Source organism: Clarias gariepinus, chromosome 27 (assembly GCF_024256425.1).
Source record: "Clarias gariepinus isolate MV-2021 ecotype Netherlands chromosome 27, CGAR_prim_01v2, whole genome shotgun sequence".
NCBI classification, from domain to species: domain Eukaryota; kingdom Metazoa; phylum Chordata; class Actinopteri; order Siluriformes; family Clariidae; genus Clarias; species Clarias gariepinus.
The window spans coordinates 7,400,680-7,421,854 of NC_071126.1; the positions used below are offsets into that span (position 1 = coordinate 7,400,680).

At 38.1% G+C, this 21,175-nt stretch overlaps 2 protein-coding genes across 2 annotated transcripts; both read right to left on the reverse strand.

The window, feature by feature from the left end:
• Positions 1–203: 203 nt before the first annotated feature.
• On the reverse strand, positions 204–15,534 carry sgpp1a (sphingosine-1-phosphate phosphatase 1a). Its single transcript, XM_053489291.1, has 3 exons — positions 14,542–15,534; positions 10,818–10,907; positions 204–4,045 (listed from the first exon to the last, which is right to left on the reverse strand). Exons 1-3 carry the CDS (start codon positions 15,175–15,177, stop codon positions 3,494–3,496), a joined length of 1,278 nt encoding a protein of 425 aa, XP_053345266.1. The 5' UTR covers positions 15,178–15,534; the 3' UTR covers positions 204–3,493.
• A 765-nt stretch (positions 15,535–16,299) lies between these two features.
• On the reverse strand, positions 16,300–19,642 carry snapc1a (small nuclear RNA activating complex, polypeptide 1a). Its single transcript, XM_053489292.1, has 11 exons — positions 19,584–19,642; positions 19,345–19,490; positions 18,540–18,699; positions 18,320–18,460; positions 17,960–18,064; positions 17,568–17,711; positions 17,380–17,433; positions 17,197–17,259; positions 16,865–17,006; positions 16,659–16,721; positions 16,300–16,533 (listed from the first exon to the last, which is right to left on the reverse strand). The coding sequence occupies exons 1-11, from the start codon at positions 19,587–19,589 to the stop codon at positions 16,496–16,498; spliced, it is 1,062 nt and encodes a 353-aa protein (XP_053345267.1). The 5' UTR covers positions 19,590–19,642; the 3' UTR covers positions 16,300–16,495.
• Positions 19,643–21,175: the final 1,533 nt, after the last annotated feature.

Below are 21,175 nucleotides of genomic sequence, written 5' to 3' on the forward strand. Positions count from 1 at the left end.
CAAGTAAGAAAAAGTTTGAGTTGTTTCAGGAGTGGCAGTGCATAGCTGGTCCTTCACCCTAAGTAAATGAAAGCAGACATGTTTTAACAGTTTTTGCATGATTGGACAAATTAGTAGAAATAAAAAAAACATATTTACCTTAAATTATTTTTTCATTATAAAATTGCAAATCACAGTAATGTACACACAGTAATACACATATATATGTTGAAATTGTATTTTTATTGTGGCCTAATTTACATATTTATTTCAGTGACATAATTTAAACATAATGAATGTCTAATAACAGCTTTGAATGCAAATTACACATTTTTTTTTTTTCCTTCAGGAACATTTTTTGCGTCCAAATCAACAGCAGTGCATATCACAAGTGGTACATTATCTCATTGGTTATGGCTTTTGTATAGCACAAGCACATGATGGTGTAGTTCATACACAAGACTTGGACTATAGATTTAACAAGTAAAATGAAATTTTGCTATTTACTACAATAAGGTGTGTGGTATAAGGTGTGCTCCATATCAGACACTTAAATCTGTCTTCATAACAACTTGACATAATCTCTTAACATTTCCATAGCATACATACAGTACAAACTGACTGATATAAAAATCCACAACATAATCCACAACATAATGCAATTTAAGACAAATACTAATCACTTCGCCTGAATACATTTCACTAGAACTTGCTCATATTTTGCAGATGAATAAGGAACGAAATACCTTGACATGGAGGTGTATAATTAAAGCAATGTAATTAAAATTACTCCAGAATATCAAAACACATGTTAATGAAAAAAAAAACAGTACATCAAAACATTTTCAGTATAATGTCATTCAAGTAAGATGTATTTTGTGTTGTTTTATCAATACCCATCTACAGCTTAAATCTAAATCTCCAGAAGCTTTAACTTTTCCTGGGCTGTTAAAAGGACAGTGCAGACTAAGGATAAGATGATACATGCCAGAAAAACTGATGAAGAAGTGAGTATAATGCAAGTAATACAAAATTCATGTGCAATATACAAGGGTAAGTCAAAAATTTCCACACTCCAGCTATAAAATTTATTTAAATAAATTTTTAGAAAAGGCAAATACATAATTTTTCCTCATAATCTCCTTGCTTTTCAATACATTTCATCCATCTGTGAACAACTTTTATAAAATAATTTTAGGGTGAGCCACGAGCCACATATTTACAGCTGTCTTTGCTTCTTCATCATTAGTGAATATTTTCTGAGGACCAAACAGGTGAAAGTCTGATAAAGCAAGATCAGGACTACAGGGTGGATGCTTCAACACCTCAAACCTACATTTTCACAGAGTGTCATCAATGGTGGCATCATTGTTGATGTGCATTGTCATGCAAAATAACAACGCCCCTGGGTAGCCGTCCTCTGTTTTAAATAAAAAGTTTAGGCTTCAGCACTTAAATAAGCATCTCACTGTAACGAGCACTGTTGGTCGTCGATTAACGATGTTTCCGTTCCATACTCTGTGGTTTACTCTCAAGTAATTATTCTCTTTAGGAAACTTTTACCTTCCTCAGAGAATTGGTCCAAATTTTGTTCGCAGATATCCAAACATTTTCTCTATATTGCGCACAAAGTCTAAATAACGGCACCACGTACACCCTTAACTGCTTCTTTTCTTTTATGCCAATTACAAGTGGGACATCCATTTTAGCTCGCACCGCAAATGAACTGATGTAGCGTTCACCTGCACAGCAGTGACTAGGGAGACAGTAGCCTTAAACAGAAAGCACTGATAAAACAACAAGTTTTAATATAAATGGAGTGTGCATAATTTTTATTTACCCTTGTACTTATTTTAATGATTAATCGATTGCTTCAAGATACATGCACAGCCACAGAGTACGCAGGATTACATTAAAACTCATGTATTTTGAAATGTCACAAAAAAACAAGCCTAATGATACTGTATTTTGTTATCTGTATTAAGATAAATGGGGAACATATGTTAATATATAAAAAGAAAAAAAATTATCCATGGAAATGTCTTAAGCTGAAGTCCCCTCTTATTAGACCTGACATGATCTGTAAGACTGTCCGTAAGTCCACGAGACTAAAGGATGCAAGGCCAGGTTTAGATTGGCTGTGAGTAAATTTATGCAAACAGAATGAAGAAACTTCCCATCTTCCCCTGGTTCTCTTAATGCTAACTCATTTACCATGAAATGCACAATAACCAAAACAAAGAGAAAAATTTAAGACACTGCACCATCAAGTATGACAGCATAAAACTAGTATGAAACAGCATTCTTTAAACAACTTTGCCCTTAGCAACTCTGAAGAAAAAAGGAACATGCTTCAGGATAAAGTAGTAAGAAACAAAGAAAGGCCTAAAAAGGAAAAAACAGTCAGGAGTGGGTTTGTATATACAAGTTTAACATGAGCAGGCAGAGCTTGTGAGTGTGCACCGGCTTGATTTAGTGGGAAAGGAGCCAATCCACTTTAGAACACAATGGTGCAGGATGGGTGTAGGTAGGAAGGCTGTCTGGTAGACGGGTGGAGATAAAACAAACAGGATCCTCGCATGACAATGCAGAAATGCTCCCAAATATGTTTTGTTCTGCAGAATAAGCTTTTGTTCACCTCTGAGACACAGACAGTGAATTAAGCACAACTATGTCCTAGCTACACCACACCCGTACAGAAGGCCGTGTAGGTATGCAATTCCTGACTGTACGCCGTCTGGTGCTCTTTGGCATTTTACAACCAAACAGTGCAGCTCAGCAACAAATCCGTGTTTGGAACTAGTGCATGTTGGATGATGCTACCAGGCACATAAGTAATCAGACAACTCTGTATGATTGAATTTGACCAATCGGTGGTAGGCAAAAATTTTTGTTCCACCCATGTGTCCTGGCTTGTAATCATGTGGAGGAAAAAAAAATTTTAATCACTATGTGGCTGGATAGATGGTGAAAAAAAAATAAAAAAATCAACAATATTTTGCAACAAATGGGGTATACACTGTAAAAAACATAGCAACTGGCCAGACCAGTTATGGAGGAAACTTGTGATATGATGAATCTTTGAATTTTGATGAATCAATATATTTTTTAACAGTCATTATTGCATGTCTGTACATTTCAATTTAATACTCATAATTTTATTTAATGATTTGATTACTGATGTTGAGCAACACATCATTTTTTTTTTTCTTTTAGATTTGTGCAAAAAAAGCTGCCTGGTCTAATATTTATCCTCCGTGTTCTGGAAAAATCAATGACACTTTGGTTTGTTAAAGATTAAAAACAAATTAATAAGATTAATAACTGACCGTAAAATCAAACAAAAATAAAGAAACAATTACTTAATAGAAGTTAGTGGTTTCGTTGCTTTCTAATGCCAACTTGGTAGACAGCTTAAACCCAAAAAGTGTTCTGGAAAACTTTTATCAGAGTGTTCCCAGAGACTTAAAACTAATACTATGTTACTAGCTAAGACAGATGCACAATAGTTTCTTCACGACAAGTTCAGACAGAGGAAGAATAGCGGCACAAGGAAGACGCAGCAAAAGGCCACCGTTCCGTAAACAACGAATCGGTAAGTAATTTCGACTCGAGGGTTCTGACGCGCCTTGCGTACATCGTCAGAGGGTACCCTGAATAAATTGCAGGCTAGTGGAATGGCGATGGCCTTCATGATCGCACGCACAGCCAGCAGGACCGCCACTCCGATCAGCAAACGCAGGAGAGTGCGTCCCAGAAGTGCGCTGGTGATGGAGGGCATCTTCAGGGGAAGCAAGGAGGCAGCCGGGTCAGGCTGCAGATTCAGCTGCTGGTTGAGGTGGCTTGCCAGCGCACCTCCTGCACCTGTAGCTAAAGCCTGGGCAGTGTCACCCCGGGACGTACTCCACGAATCCAGAGAGAAGGCGAGGATGGCCAGACCCACATGTAGCAGCAGAATTAGCGCAGGAGCCGCACTGCTTGATAAGTAGAATGCATCGATGTCGTCCAACACGGGGAGAAAGCCAGCCAGTATCAGCAAGCTGTACAGGAAGCCTGTGATCACCTCCTGAAAGGCATGAGCACGGAGATTAATTTAACAAGAAGAAAACAGTTTTTTTCATGGAAAAGCCGCCACTAAACTTCATCATAAAACTGGCACATAATGTTTAAAATATTACACTGATTAAAAAATATATATAAATTATAGTCTATAAAGATGAAATCATCTGCTGAGAGCATTTGTCATCTCTGAAGAAGACTCTTGACTGTTATAACCCTCTAGTGATTTCATGACGAAGTTATAGTGGATGACGTAACTGATAATACAATTATTATGTGCATGTACAGTACATAGAAAAGGTATATTTCTCCCTATTTTTTTTTACGTGTTAATGCACCACAGTGTGCAGTTTTTTTTTCAGATTCCAAACTGACTGCACTATGGCCAACCGTGCATCATAGTTTTTTTTTTATGTTATTTTAATCTTAATACTCTTCTTCACCTTGTTCCATGTATGTTGGCTGCTGCAATGTTTCAACTTTCATCTGGGAGCAATAAAGCACTCTCTCTCTCTTTCTATCCATCAATCATATCAGGCAGCATCTTTGATGCAAAATATCCCCGAAAACATAACTCACCAGTTCTAGATCATGTACAAAAAAGGAATCATGTTTTAATACACAAGGAACTATTGAAGATTATCTCATGGATTTAACAACGCTTGTCTTATTTATACACAAATCTTAATAGATTTTTTCGCAACTGTGTCCTAGACACTAATAAAGTCTGGGGATTCTAGGAACAGGTGTATTTATTCTGAGATCCTAAGACACTAACCTGTCAATATACAGTGGAACCTAGGATTATGAGCGTAATTCGTTCCCATAAGAAATAATGGAAACTTAAATTATTTGTTGCAGAGCCCCTAAAAATAAATACATAAAAATAATTAATAAAAAAATATAAAGTAAAGGCGAGTTTGTGTGTGTGTGTGTGTGTGTGTGTGTGTGTGTGTGTGTGTGTGTGTATGTGTGAAGGGGCATGGTGTTAAATTATGTGCGCAAACACATAAGACAGGCTGAAACAGAAAGAGAGTAAATTTATCTTTAACCTCTCTAATGAGACTTTCTTTTGCTTTACACACACACACACATGCGTGTGTTATAAGAAACAGTACAGGCATGCTGTACACACACGCTTACAAACACAAAATAAAAATGTAAACACACATCCCAGTGTTACAGTAAACAGTACACATGCGCACGAATGTTGATTATACCAGTGGGAGACATGCACTAAGACCGAGCAGGGGAGACGATTACCCACAATTCTGCAGCGCAAGAGAGAGGAAAATTGGCTCAGTTTGGATCACGTGACGCTCAGCGTCAAAACAAGAAGCGCAAGAAAATCTTTGCTTGTCTTGCGGAACACTCGCAAACCACGTTACTCGTAATCCGAGTTCAATGTACAACAATCATGATTTATCTTGATTATTATCCAGAACAGACAGATTGCTAGCTAACTGTTTTTAACTACAGGTAAAACCCGATGCTGTTGTAGTCATGTTATTTAAAACTAACGTGTGTATCATGTATATAAATTAACCTGTTAAATTGTTAGAATTTAAACAAAATTTTTCATTTCATATACCTGATATAAGTGCCTGACTGAGATGAGTGCTTTCCCCTTTAAATCTTGTAATGTCACCTAAAGCCAGCACAATTTCCTGTTTTGTCTTCTCCTTTTCCCTTTTTCTGATGAAACTGTATGGAAGAGTATGACTCCTGCTAATCCAATTTAATTAAAATTTTTATTATTTTATGTCTTCACTCCAATTTGTGTGTATAATGTTCTTTTATGTATTTGTGTGATTATGTTCTGGGATTTTTCCCTTTTTTGAGTTCTATTAATAATTTTGGCCTAAACATGTGGAAATCAAGCACGTGATCATACATCACATTTATTTTATAGCAAAAACAAGAGCAATTCACACTCTGAGGCTGTTTGTTCTTTTATGTGTCAGAGAGAGAGCAGAGATTAAATGCTTCCAGTGAACCGCCACCTGTGTCTTGTGTCTGATTCACACAACGTAGAGTGAATTTTAACTGGAGTGACCGGTTACACGTGCACTAAGTTAAATGCTTTGGGAGTGACAGGATTAGGAATGAGTATATTAGAGGGACAATGAAGGTAGGATGGTTTGGGGACAAAGTTAGGGAAGCCAGATTAAGATGGTCTGGACATGTGCAGAGGAGGAATGAGGGGTATATCGGGAGGAGAATGTTAGAGATGCAGCTGCCAGGCAGGAGGAAAAAAAGGAAGGCCCAAAAAGAGGTTTATGGATGTGATTAGGGAGGACATGCAGGAGGTTGGAGTGACAAGGGAAGATGAAGTAGACAGAATTAGTGGTGACCCCTAACGGTAGCAGACAAAAAAAAAAGGAACCACCTGCATTACATTTATGTTACGCTTTAACCTAAAAACACATCACCAAGCATACAAAAAGCTTCCTTTGGTCAGGTCAGCCACAATCTTTCACCAAAAAGCCTAAAGTTGCCAGAAAAAAAACATTTGCAGGCTATGGAACAGATTGCGAACAATAAGTTCCACTGCTGATCACCCTAGGTCTGAAAGCTCAAGAGTGACAACACCAAAACTAATTCGATAGTGTCATTTGAGAAATGGTATTCCAGGGTTACACATGATAAGTCGTTGAAATATTCAACAACATTTGGACAAAGCTGCACTTGCTGGACATGCAGGGGGTTTATATAATTAGGCAATGCTAACTCTCATTGTCAACATCGTCTAAATTTTTTTATTTCTGGTGCTGATGGATACACAGATTTTTGTTTTAGAAAATTGTAAGAAATGTACATGTGCGACATTTCTTGCATCCATGAGTACATATACATTGCCAGTCAAAAGTTTGGACAACCTTTGTTATTCCATGGTCTTTCCTGATTTTCTTTTCTTTCTACATTGTTAAACAATGTTGTAAGCATTCAAAATATGCATAAATCTCCTCTGAATGGTTGATATTAAGCCATGTCTGGTGAGGTGCTGTTAATTGGTGATTTATTTCTGCAGCAGAGGCAAGTTTTGGTCTTGCCTTTCTTGGATGGTCTTCATGAGAGCCAGTTTCATCATGGTGCTTGGTGGGTTTTGCAAATGCACTTGAAAATACTGTTCTTGACCTATTCCAGAACAGCTGACCTTCCAGTATTGTTCTAGAATGTATCACAAAACACATGTTGTCCAAACTTTTGACTGGTACTGTATATATATATATATATATATATATATATATATATATATATATATATATATATTAAAGACACTATGGCACTAAGGACTGGCAGATTTACAACTGCAACATTTTTATGGTTTCAGTATTTTTGTGGGTTTAGCTCATTTATGTAGCACCATGTAAGGTCATTTTTTCCCCTCAGAGTGTTGTATGATTTTAGCGGACTTTGCCCGATTATCACTTCCCACTATAGTGCTATATAAGCGTGTACAGAGCAAATGGTGAATAATGGAGCGATTTTAAAAACAGCTTACATCAGATTTTCAAAAACAAGGAAACACTGTTTTGTTCCTTTGTGTTTTAATCCTATCCTTTAACAGCACTTTCACATGCTGATGTAAAACAAAGTTCCCCAAACAGTTGTTCTTACACCACTACAAAATAGTTTTTTGACAACCAGTGAAACAAAACTGTTACGAAACAGAGGCAGTCTTTGAGGTTGTGGTAAATAAAGCAAATTTCAACATCAGGTTTATGTTTTATATGATTAATTTATGAGTCCGTGACTCTACAGTCAATGCTGGAAACAAGTATGCAATATACATCATTCTGGATACTTCCTGAGGTGTAATTATGTGCCTGTTGTACCAGCTTCCTGTTTTCACCCTCACATAGCAATTTGGACTTCCTCTTCAAGTGGGCCATTTCACCATTTCGCACATATCAGCTTTTCAGTGGCAGATGGTAATGATATTAGACAGGAGGACTAAAATCTGTGGCTCAGAAAGTAAACTATATGGGTTGACCAATACATTATATCCTGAGATCTCACTGACGCAAAAAAAGATTTATCAACATCATGCCCTGGATAAAGTTGTATGTGATATGTAATATTGTACATAAATGTAAAATAATCACTCAGGCATCGTTTACATTATATGCTTTATCTTGTTTGCTGGGTTGGGGGCGCCTAAAGCCCATCCCAGGAGACTTAGAGCGCGAAGCGGGGTACACCCTGAACAGGGTGCCCCACACACACTCACATGATCATTCACACACTACAAGCAATTTGATAATGCCAATTAGCATGTCTTTGAATTGTGTAGAAGACCGGAGTACTCTGAGGGAACCCACCAAGCAAGGGGACAACATGCAAGCTGGAATCGAAATCCTCGACTCTGGAGGTGCAAGGCAACAGTGCTAACCACCAGTGGTGGGGGACGTTATTTTTTAAAGTAACTAATACATTAAAAAATTACTGTCTTTAAAAACTAATCAGTTACCTTATAGCGTTACTTTCTAATAAAAGTAACTAGTTAGAATACTTTTCCATTGCAGATAATGAAAACTCCTTACTGAATCCTCGTGCATGTTGTTTTAGTCAAGAACTTTATAATTATTCTACCATCATCACTCAGTGAAGATTAGCCCATAATCTGTTAACTATCAATACCCCATCTCACCTACGCAGTTTCACACAGTAGCCGGAAGTTCATCATGATTCACCACGAGTTTTGGTGAGGTGAGATAGGGGTATAACAGCAGGAATAACAGAGGGGGGCGAGTTATCAGGGACAGGGCTTATAGGACGACTATCACACACACACACACACACACACACACACACACACACACACACACACACTAATGGATTGGGAATGACTGCTGTCTGGCTCACGATTACATAAATTGCCTGAAAAAACGAATGACATTTTTAAAAATATTACAAAATAACTAAGTATTTAAATGGCGGACCTAATGCGTTAGATTAATCGTTACATCAAAAAAGTAATCCAAATACTCTGTAATGCGTTACACCTAACACTGCTAACCACTTAGCCACCGTGCCGCATTGTAAAATAATATTGGACGAAATTATTACTCACACACACTTTCAAATCATGCAGTAAGGTTCTACTGATGCATGTTATGTTTCTCTGAGCGGTAAATAGAAAAAACAAAAAAGACGCACTTCTGTCATCCCTCCTTCTTCTCTCCACTTTTGTATAATGTATTCTCCTTGTTGGGTAAGTAATACACCTTGTTCATAATACAAACACTGATGACATATAATGTAAACGTCACTGAAACAGGGTGAAAGATTATAGCCCCATATTAAAGTCACATGTTCTGGGTTTATGCCACTCGGTGTTATCACCTAGCAAGACTTTCATACTGAACCATTCTTTCAAAAATTACCCTCTTTACAGCATTTATTATCCACTAATAAAAAGACTAACACTGAAACCTTCTAAAAAAGCTCCTCTATCTCACTTTCCCTTATACATCTTTCTGCTTTACAATTTCTGCTCATCATCGGCCTCCGTTCTTTTTCCAGTGACGTCAAGTAAACTGCGAGCTCCGGCCGGTTCTGCACTGTTATGCTGCTGTCAGGTGTAAAGTGTGTGGTTCGCCTGTTCTTCTCCCCGCTATCTGATCTGACAGGAGGCGTCTTCAAGGTTAAGGGCAGATTACAGGATCATTTTTAACACGTGACAAAGCAAACCTTCATGACCTGGCGGCAATTAGCTTCAAGAAATATGATCACGGTAGTAAGAGCATGTAGAAGGCAGGGTTGTAATCAGTCAGAATCTGCTTACTCTGTGAGAAATAAGACAGACAGCCACAACCAGGAGCATGGACTACAGTGCAAGTTTTTTTTTTAAACAATGTGAAAAGAGAGGTGTAGCAAATTTCAGACACACTTGTATAGCACAAAATAAGACAGATATTAATATATGCAGAACTACAGGACAGTAGGGTCCAACAAAAGCTGTTTTATTTCCTCAAATGCCTGATATTTATTCTAGATTGCATTGCTTTTGCATAAGACATACTGCAGTGTATGTATGCGTGAGGTTACTATAAAAACAAATAGATTCCATTTAGGTGTTTATTTTATATTTAAACACAGTGTAGGGAATGTCAGATGATAAGAAGAGTTTTTTTCCCATTTTAGGTATCAGACTTTGTGAACAAAATTCAGCACTGTCTATTACCAGCTATCAGATTGAATCAGAGACAGCCAAAAAGCGCTGATTGTCCTCCCGGGAGGGCGAGAGCCCAATCAGAGAGGATCGGTGAAAGAACTAATAACCGTTAGCAGAAACAGAACCCCGTGATTAACTGAGCGGAGCAGATGCTACGATGAGTCAGCGATGATGACTCACTGATCTACGGCTTTAGCTCGTGAGCATCCATATCCATCCCAAGGGGTCAGGACTGCGGAGGTGGACGAGATAACGAGTGTTATGAGTCAGCTTTTGACTGCAGCTGCATCATGGTTCACTATATAATCACGTTACACCTCAATGTTTTTTTTTATTCTTGTGTCTTGGCCGTTGCTAAAATGAATCATGTGTTTAAAAGATAATAAAGATTGTATGGAATAAGCGAATAACACTCAGAGAGAGAGATAGGGGGAAAAAAACTAACGTTTATGGATGACTGATCACTATACTGCTCTTTGATCCAGGAAGGAAGACATTGTTAAAATCCTCGAGTCACTTTATAAAAATATTAGCAAACAAACATTATGTTACTCCTGTGGTGTTTAATAAAATATTTTTTTTAATTAGTTTTACTCACCAAGACAGAATGCATTCCCATGTAGATTCGGCTTATGCATACCAGGAAACTCCAGCATATGGCCACGCTCAGTCCAAACAAGAAAGGGTACTGGATCACAGAAAAGGAAAGAGAACACATATTATACATTGTAAGCACCTATCTGTACTGCATAAACTGACTGTATACTGTACACTTCTTTAACTGTCACGTTACAGTGAAATGCTTACTGAAAAACTGAAATCTAAACATTGGATTAAACTCAGAGGAAAGATATCCAAGGGTGTTGTGATCGTGCATGACGATGCACGTCTGCACACATCTGCCCACACTCTCCAAAACTTTGTTTTGATATATGTTAAAGCATCTCCCTATAGTCCTGATCTTGCTTTTGTCCCCTAAAAGAAGCCCTACAAGGACGAAAACTCACTTCTGATAAAACTCACTTCAGCTTAGCCTAAAACATTTTAATGATTGAATACAATACAAAAGCTTGGTAACAGATGGACAAAAAACGCATTTGTACTGATTTTGTCATTTCTAAAATTAATTCTATAGCAAGAGTGAGAATATTTTTTTACTCACCTTCATATATCCATATATATCACTACTGTTCAAATATTATATCCTGCAACTACACACACTGAAATGTCAGTTAAACTGCTTTTGTTTACAAACCGCCCTGATCAGTTCGATCTACACTTTCTAAAGCAGAGATAACGGTAATTTAAAACCTAATCATAACGCTATCAAAAAACAAAAATAATAATAATAACCTCTACTGTTACGGCTTTTTGTAATGTCAAACTAATTTGTTAAGCAGTGCCACACCTTGCTTTAAGCTTCAAAGGGACAAAGCTTTGCATTCTGCTGTGCGCAAAGCTAATGTATGCCAAACTGCTGTGCAAATGCTGACCACAATTTGCACAGTGGTTTGAGGAAATAACGAAAGCTGCGTTATATTTGCTGATTCTTACAAATCTTTATAGACACAGCGTCTTCATATTTAAGTCCACAAACACAGCTGACAAGAACCACAAAGCGAGCATGACCGAGCGCCATTGTTCCTGGGGTCTGCTATTGCTCTTCTTATCTCCTGTGCAAATTTGTAAATGCCTGAAGTGTCAATGGCTTAAAAAAAGCAAGAATGGCAGCTACATAAAATAAAGTCCAAACAAAATCTGGGGCTTGTTTCCTTCTCTATTGTTTTCTCTTTGAATGCAGGCTTTTATTGAGTTATGAATTATATATTATGCGCTATCACATGATGGATACTGAATGAGATGTTAAACAGGCATTCTGTTTGGCATTTATGTCCATTATTTCTCCATATTACATCAGCTGGCGGTGATAAAAACTCTTTAATTTTTATTAATTCTTTGATTTTTAATCCATTTTATTTGCAGGGGTATTATTTTTATAATAAGATGTATTACACCACATGAAAACTTTTCACTGAATATCCATTCCTGAACTACAATATGCATTATCGTTAACAGGTACGACTTTTGGAGAAGGAAGAAAAAACTTAAACCTTTAGCATTTGTCCAATGGTCAGGAACAATATCACTATCAACATATCAGTATTTCCTTGCAGCCGTTGTGTTACCCTTTACTCAGTGAACTTTAGAGCTCACACCACCGTGTGTGACCTCAGTGAACGTCGATACATTACCTATGAGATCAGAGGCCATCAAATGTTATCAGACAGCAGTGCTATGCTCATCCTGCTGGGTTCAGTAATGTGTTGAGCAGTGGGCCTAACATGCCTCATAAGCATATTACTGAGTAGCTCAAAGTGAAGCTGCTTTCAATGCATTTTTCCATACTTTGCACCACTGATTTAGTTTTGCATCAAACATTCCTGGATAAAAGAAATGTTGCAGCTAGAAGTTTAAAAGACAATGCAGCACAAATCCCTCTTCAAAGTTCTGAACCACACGTACACTAGGGATGGAAATCACCAGGGACTGCCTGATGCAATATTAACACAAGACCCAGGTGCTGATTCAATTTGTAACATGATTCTGTAGTATCAACATTTTATAAATCGGATTTCATTAAAATTTTAAACAAACTTGGAACATTAACACACTGCTCCTACCAAACAGGACACTGTGCTGCTTGCAAATGTGTAAAGAGTTCAGAGCGTGGCAATTGTGGAATTATAGAAGAACTGCAACTTAGTACAACCTCAGATGCAAACGTATAATATTTTAAACATTGATTTTGGAGTCAGGGTGCCAATACATGAGCCGCCACACAAAAGAATTGCAATACATAACCAAATTGATCCGCACCACCCCAATCTCTAAGCTGGTACACTACCAGTCAAATGTTTGGACACACCTAACTCCATGGTGTTTCCTGGGTTTTTTTTTCTTTCTCCTTAAAAAAAACAATGCTAAAGGCATTTATAATATGCAATAATCTCCTCTGTACAGTTGCTCTGTCAAGTCTTCATAACTGCTCTATTCTAAGGTGCTGTTAATTGATGATTAATTGGTAACTTTTCCTCTGCAGCAGAGATAAATTTTTATCTTGCTTTCCTGTGATAGTTTTCATGAGAGTCAGTTTTATCATGGTGCTTAACGATTTTTGCAAATGCACTTGACAATACTGTTAATGCAAGAATTATTTCAGAATAGCTGACACTTCTTGTTGTTACCTAATTACCTAATGCTATATGTTTTATTTCATAGTTAAAATAAATAGTTTTCAAAAGGGAATCACCTAACAAGAGCATTAAATTAGATAGTTTGTCCAAACCTTTGACTGGTACTGTATGCATGTGTAAAATATACACTCTGTGATAAGCCATCATTTTTATTCATGCAAAAAAATATATATTATTAACACTAAAGGCTGCATTTAATCAATACTCAAAATGTACCTTCTTGCTTTCAGTGCATTTTACTCTAAGGTAGCTTCTAAAAGAAGACTTTCTCCAAATGGACATTTTACTTCCACTTAAAAAGAAAGATTTATGCCATGGGCATCAAAACATCTGAATTATCCTGAAAGATCAGGGTCCCTTTTTTGCCCTATACTATATGGTTGCATCCACTTGGCCAACACACTCATCTGAGGATCTTCCTCGAAAAGTTGCAGCAAAGTTTCAAGCACATGATCTTATAAAATGTCTAATAATGTAGCTTTAAAAATTGCCTTCACTTGAACTGAGAGCCCTAATCCTGTTCCAGCAGAACAATCGCCACCCTAAAAACATGGTTTGCCAAAGTTAGTGTAGAAGATTCTGAATGTCCTGAACAAAGCCTTGACCTCAGTAAATACCACTTGGACGAACTGAAACTGCACATTAGTGTGTGACCTCACTAAGGCTGAATAAACAAATCACCACAGCAGCGCTAGAGGAAAGTCTTTCCAGAAAAGAGGACTTTATCAGTTATGAGATGTTCAACAAGGAGATATAGGCGTGACGTTCAAGTGTCCACAAAGTTTTGGAAAAATATCTTTTCCCAAATTCCCCAAAACCTTCTTCACAGTACTAAACGGTGTGTTGTGTTTACAGTACTGAACTTATTTGCAAAAAAAAAAAAAAAAACTAATGCAACAAAGATTGAATTCTGTGATTTTAAATATACCGGCATGGCCCCAGCATGATATTTCAGAATGACACGAACGTGAAAAACATAAGATCTAAACAGTTGACATTAATTTCACTCCTGACCCTTGTTCCTGACTGCTGCAGGACACCAAGCCAACACTCAGGCTGGAGTATTACCTCCCAGCGGTTATAAGTGAGCAGGAAGAGGCAGAAAGGGACAGATGCTCCGGTCATGGCGTGTACAGACGGCATGCTGTACTCGAAGTTGTAGAAGACCTCCACTTTGACCACGGGTGGAGACGCAGGTCGCGTCCACCTCACCAGGTCTTTGGTGGTCTGACCGAAGAACAGCACCCAGACCCACACCACGATCACTTGCCGGCTCACATATGCGTCCACGTTCCACATCAGGAATGGGAAGAAGACGATGAAGAACATCTCGTTGCCCAGCTCGGTGCCCATGGTGAACAGGTAGAAGAGAAACTTGTTCTCGATGATGAACTCTTGGCCAACATCATCAGTCAGGGAGTTCTTACGGAGAGGCTTCACTCTGCCTTTTGCGTCCAAGTGTTCAGGGCTGCTCGCAGAAGGCTCGTGGTTCGCGTGCACGCCGTCAGAGTCCCGTTCCCGATTCACGCGCTCCACGCACGCACCGTTAGGAGACACGTCCCGCTCGCGCTCCTTCCCCGGGGCAGCTGATCTGCGGGAAAACGTCCCCCTGACCCCGCACAGCTGCTGAAACCTGGCCACATGGCAAGGATCCTGCAGGTATCTACAAAGGCAGACGAATCGTCCGAACACCCCAGTCGCCATTATGTGTAAATAAATCCAACACGGCCCTACTCGCTGTGCGGAACCCAAAGCCTCGCGCGCTGATGATGACGCGAAGGCGGTGCTTCCCTGAAACACAGGAACATACAGCTAGCAACACGGCTAACTCCCTAACGGCAACTTTCTCTTCGCTTTCTCATGATGCCGCGACGCTGCTGTTCGTGTACCCGACGGTCCCGATATCTCCCGTCTCCTGGCTAATCTTACTGAACGACACAAGCCGAACCGAACCGGTTAGCTCGTCCGGATATGAACAGAAGCTCGCAGGAACCGGCGGGTAGAGACTCGCGCACATTCGGCCACGGGCACGCGCATTAGAGATGACGTAAAAAGCGGGTCCCCGCAAAACAGAGCTTTTGAATAAGTCTAATGCTGCAGAATGTGGCCAAAAGTTTGTGGACACCCGACCATCACACTCACATGTGGGTCTTTTTCAAACTTGCCACAAAGTCTGAGGCACATGATTGTCTAAAATGTCTTTCCATGGTGTAAGATGACAGTTTAACATTTACTGAAACTAAAAGTTACCTTACATTTATCCAGAGCAACTTATATTTTTATCTCCTTATATACATCTAAGCAGTTAGAGCAGGTAACTCAGTGGTAGGTCCCACCCAATGCCCAAATCAGACACTGGATGCAGTGCCAGTCCCAAGCCTGGTTTTGAAGCCTAAATAAAAAAAAGGTGTTCCCTGTGCTTGGTGGGGTTCCTCTGGGTACCCTGATTTCCTCCATTTCCAACTACTTAGATTTCAAAAGAGCCCTCAAATATTGCTATTAACATTATACAGGGAACATTATACAGGTTTGTAAAAAAAGATTGGGTCTTTAAGGAGAACCAGTGTTTGCTAACGTTTAGACCAATGTCATTGTTAGTAATCTACATTGTAATGCTGTAATGCTATTCATTTATATTTTACTATAATGAGTTTAAAAAACAAACTGATTATTTACACAATCCCCATCTCTGTGGGATCGATTCAGAAAGCCAGGCTAATGTTTTCTTAGAAAGAGAGCTGAAGGAGTCTAATTCCACCAAATCTGTTAAAATATCTTAACAGTGAAGGAATATTAACTCTCCATTTTTTCAAGCATATTTTTTTATTCTCTTTAGTAAACAACTATAAGACAGAAAAAAAATTAGATAATGCAAATACATTCAATTCAAACAATCTTATTAGGCGAGTCAGAAAATCAAAAGATTAACATTGTTTCTATTCCTGAATTACATTGGATAACACAAACTAAAAAAAGGAAATTAAACCACCTTAGAGACCGTAAAAAATCCACTCCTTTTATTTTACCACCTAAATCTTTTCTTCCTTTGGGATTTCTTCACTAAAAGAAGTGGGGGAAAAACAACAAATTAATCACAAAATGCTTATCATAAAACATTTAAGACATTCTAAAACAATTAACGATGCAGATAAATTATGGGTTCATCTAGTGAAAAATGTCCTTACACGCTCCTTTGTCTTCCTCTGCTGTGCTTAGTACCCAATACTGGTATATTTCTTCTTCTGATCCTTCAGTATGTCACAATGAATGATATTAATTAATAAAAAAAATTTTGTTGAAGGCATTAAAAAGTATGCTTACTGTTAAGTATACTAGCACCCACATAACAGGATGTTATAGATTGTGTTATCTTCACATATTAGGTATGGACCTTTTTTGCCGAGGTTTCGCCAGGTCCTTGCTCTCAGAGAGAGCTGCTTCATTTTGTCCTGACACGAAAACTCTTGTGCATGGTCTGTCCCAGATCCTGAGTTGTCCATCTCCACCTGTCTGTGTCGTCGTGATTTAGAAGCCTATAATCAAATTATCACACAAAACCACAAATTACCCAAAGTAGAATATCTAAGAAGTCAAGAGGAACATAAAAGTGATAAAAACAATATGCAGTTAATGCAATAAAAATATCTTATCACCTCAGTAAAAGAAATTTACTTGGCTTAAAAAACAGCTATTGTAAATTTGTAAATACAGTACAAGACAAACCGTTGCTAGATGCCCATAAGACTTTGACTTTATCGTAGCCAGTATATCTGCCCTTGTGGAGCACTGGGGGAAAATTCAAAGGAAAAAGAGAATCTGCTTCACACATGTTCAAGATTCTTTAGTTGGTTCGTGTATTAACAGTCTGAAAATCAGATTCCTGTTTATCAACACAGCTGGACCCACCTCTAGTGACTCAGTGCTTTTCTTTGCTTCTGTGTCAGAGTTTTTATTTTGTTTCTGGAAAGAGGTTGCAAAAACAATCAAATAAACTCCAATATTTAGCAGCCACAAGCAATGTAAATGTAGTCTGATAATAAATATGTTGTACAAGCTTGTTGGAATGACTGCAAGTCTTAAGTCTTCACACTCACTTTGATATTTTCCTGCCACTGTTGAAACTCAAGTGTACATTTCTGAAGTTGTGCAGTCAGGTTGACTGGTGTCACACTGATCAAAGCGGACACATCAAGAGCCTGCTTAATCCGCTCGTAATGAGCCTGCACATTTGAAATTTCCTGTGAGAACACACAAGAATTAACATCTATTGTCAATATCCCCAGAAACATAAAAAATGTCATATACTTTCAGCCATTTTTGAAAGAGAAATCATCTGTTATGGGATTCTTCATAAAAATAATTTCCTGGGAAATGGTATTTCTAAATCAGACTTGATGTATTTATATTTTCTAATTTTTTATTCCAAATACCATTTAGACAGATTTAATTCACAAGGATTTCTCTATTCAAAAACCTTTTCATTTACCTCCAGTGTACCCTTATTGACCAGCTCTGTCACTCTGGCTGGCCAGTCATGGAACATCTCATTCACTTTCTTGTTTTTAAAACGGCGCTTGGCATCAAATGTAAGCTGGTGGTATGAGAAAATATGTGGTTTACTGATAGCCTGCTAGGACATGTTTTATTAATCTCTGGGGGGGAAAAAATCACTTTATACACCATGGGTAAAATGGTAACATTTACCTGGCATTTTTTTAAGATTTCTGTTTTGGGGGTATATGATACTGACTTACAATGAGTATGGAAATTAAACGACACCCAGTATTTTTCCGCTTGTCTAGGTGAACTACTATAATATGTAAGGAACAGGATTGTTGGACTGCACCTGACTGGGCATGGCAGTATGAAAAAAAGCCTTTTCAGAAACAAGCTTCCTGTAGACATATACAACATCCAGGTGTTGACAGCTGACTGCATCCAAGATAAACGTCTGTATACACATCCAGTCCTTCAGTGCAATCCAGATCTGCAAAGGGATTAAAGATATGGATAAATTCACACTAAAAAAGAGACAGGGATTATGATGACGACGTTGGTCGCAGCACCTTTTCCCTCGGCCAGGTAGGCTGTGCAAAGTAAAGGCCGTAGAACATGTAGAGCGCCCCCACTCGGATCTGAAAGCTGTAGGGGGGCAAGAAGTATTCGTACACTGTGGTAAAGACCAGCCGACCGAAGGGTCTTTTCTCGTGGTTTGTAGTCATTCCACTAGAGGGAGGGAGTGAGAAAAGAAAAGAAAATTATACAAGCCATACTAGTCCCTGTAAATGATTTCCATCAAAGGACAAATACACTATATGGCCAAAAGTATGTGGATACCTGACTATTGCACCAATATTTGGTTCTTCTTCGAAACACAAAAATGTTCCATCTTCCATCTTAGGAATGCCTCTTTTCACAAAACATCGTTAAGAGGATTAAATTGAAACGAACTTGAGTTCAACGCTGACTTCAACCCTATTTAACATCAATGGGATGAACCAGGCACCTGACCTCACCAATGCTTTTGCAGCAGAATGACCTCAAATCGCCACAACCACATATTCAAAATCTAGTGAAAAGTCTTTTCAGGGGAAAAAAAAAAAAACAATAACCTAGGATTAATATAATAGGAACAGGGGACTAGTTGTTGAATAGGATGATCAACAAGCAAATAGGAGTGTAAAAGTCAGGTATCCCAAACCTGTATTATGGTGCATTATGGTCAGACCTGTACTCTTGTAGAACTTCAATCAACATCTAATGTCAGTCAGTATGGAGATGACTCCATACTGGTAATTGTTTCTTAATATCCATTTGTAGTTTAAATGCAAGCCGCAGCATCATCTAAAAGTCAATTCAGCTAGGCCTTACTGAAACACACTGGAGAAGTCCATGGCTCTCCATATGACCGCGAACTCGTTAAACCGAACCGACTCTGTCTGTTGGAAGCGTCCCAGCAACTCCTCACAGTCGGTTTTAAACGGAATCCAGTGGACATCAATCGTTTTTTGTGGCAGCTAAAAAAAGAAAAAACATTCAAATACATTGTTACAACATTAAATTGTTTAAAAGGCAGCGAGCAGCACTTCTAAAACTTCTAAATCACTCACCGCCATCTTTACTGAGACCCGACAAGTGGGCGTGGCTTTAGGGTTACTTCATTAATTAATTAAGCTTTTCAAACTCACCTGTTTTTTGTGGGGTACAAGCTTGTTTAATTGGAGGTAAAAATTTAGACCCGTATGTTTTCAAGATTCAAAAAACTTTATTTATCCCAGAGGGAAATTGCTTATGTATAAAGGCATTTAAATGTTGCTTTAAAAAAAAAACACACTGTAGTGTTAGGATGTCTGAAAGTGCAGTTTTTGCTTAGAATTTCACTAACAATCATGTGACATGTTGGATACAGCAATAGATTGTAGGGTAGAGTAAACCACATACACTAATTGCATATCTGGCCTAATGATTGCACCTGCTTTTATATGATTATTATTCCTATATTATTGATTATTTATAAAGTATATCGCCTTGCTGTATATGATATATTAATATAATTTTCTTGCTAATTGTTAGTAATAAATATTATTTCATATTTATTTATTTTTAAGATTTTAATATATAGTGCATTTTTTCCTTAAACATACAGTATGCATGCAGTATATTCTGCATATGCATTCATTAATATTTCTAACGCCACTAGGGGGCAGAATAGGGCTTTTTTTTTTCTCCTGTTGCCATGATGTTATCTGCGTTCCATTGATAAAGGCTTTATATTTTCGTTTGCACACCGTTAACTCACATTTAACTTGACTCAGGGTTCATTCATTTATTTATCTTCTATCCTGTGTACAGGGTCGTGGGGTCCTGGAGCCTATCCCAGTAGACTTTGGAAACAAGGCGGGCACCCTGGACAGAATGCCAATACTTCACCACACACACACACACACACACACACACACACAGCAATGGGGCAGGAATCAAACCCCTCGACATTGGAGGTCAGAGGTCACAGTGATACCACTACACCACAGTGCTGCCCTTGACTTAGAGTTATCTGAACTAATTGTTCTCACCTGTTCCGAAACTAAAAAGGTCAGAGTAAGTAACCTAGAGGTCAGGTTCAAGTGTGAAACTTGTTTTCGGAAATACCCCATGACCTACACAGAACCCGAGTGAACACCTTTGGAGTGAACTTGAATGGTGGAGGCACCCTAGGCCTCCTTACCTACCATCAGAACTTTACCTCTCTAATACTGAAGAGCATAAAAGTGTATTGGTCAGGTGACAACTGCTTTATCAACAGAATAACCTCAATCAACCACAATCATTTACTGTTATTTCTTACCAAGTAAACAACTTTGACAAGAAAATTGCAAGGTCGAATGGTTGTTCATTGTAAATGAAAAAATAAAATAAAGTTACAGAACACTAACAAACTAACTAACTACACACTAACTAATCTATCTGTTATCACCCAAATGAGGATGGGTTCCCTGTTGAGTCTGGTTCCTCTCAAGGTTTCTTCCTATTGCCATCTCAGGGAGTTTTTCCTTGCCACTGCCCCGTCACCCTTGGCTTGCTCATCAGAGAAATTTCATTCATATAATATATATAAGTTTATATATATTCATATATATATATATATATATATATATATATATATATATATATATATAAAAGTTTTTTATTATTATTTTTTTTA

Bases quoted from the DNA above. Each gene is read 5' to 3' on its own strand.
- snapc1a (XM_053489292.1), bottom strand. The intron at 17,260-17,379 runs GTGGGTCCAGCT...ATTTTCCCCCAG, and splicing joins AAAGCACTGAGTCACTAGAG to TGCTCCACAAGGGCAGATAT. The intron at 16,722-16,864 runs GTCCATACCTAA...GACATACTGAAG, and splicing joins GCGAAACCTCGGCAAAAAAG to GATCAGAAGAAGAAATATAC.
- sgpp1a (XM_053489291.1), bottom strand. From the start codon at position 15,177: ATGGCGACTGGGGTGTTCGGACGATTCGTCTGCCTTTGTAGATACCTG. The intron at 10,908-14,541 runs GTAATACTCCAG...TCTGTGATCCAG, and splicing joins TCACTTATAACCGCTGGGAG to TACCCTTTCTTGTTTGGACT. The intron at 4,046-10,817 runs GTGAGTAAAACT...CATGCCTTTCAG, and splicing joins TGGGAATGCATTCTGTCTTG to GAGGTGATCACAGGCTTCCT.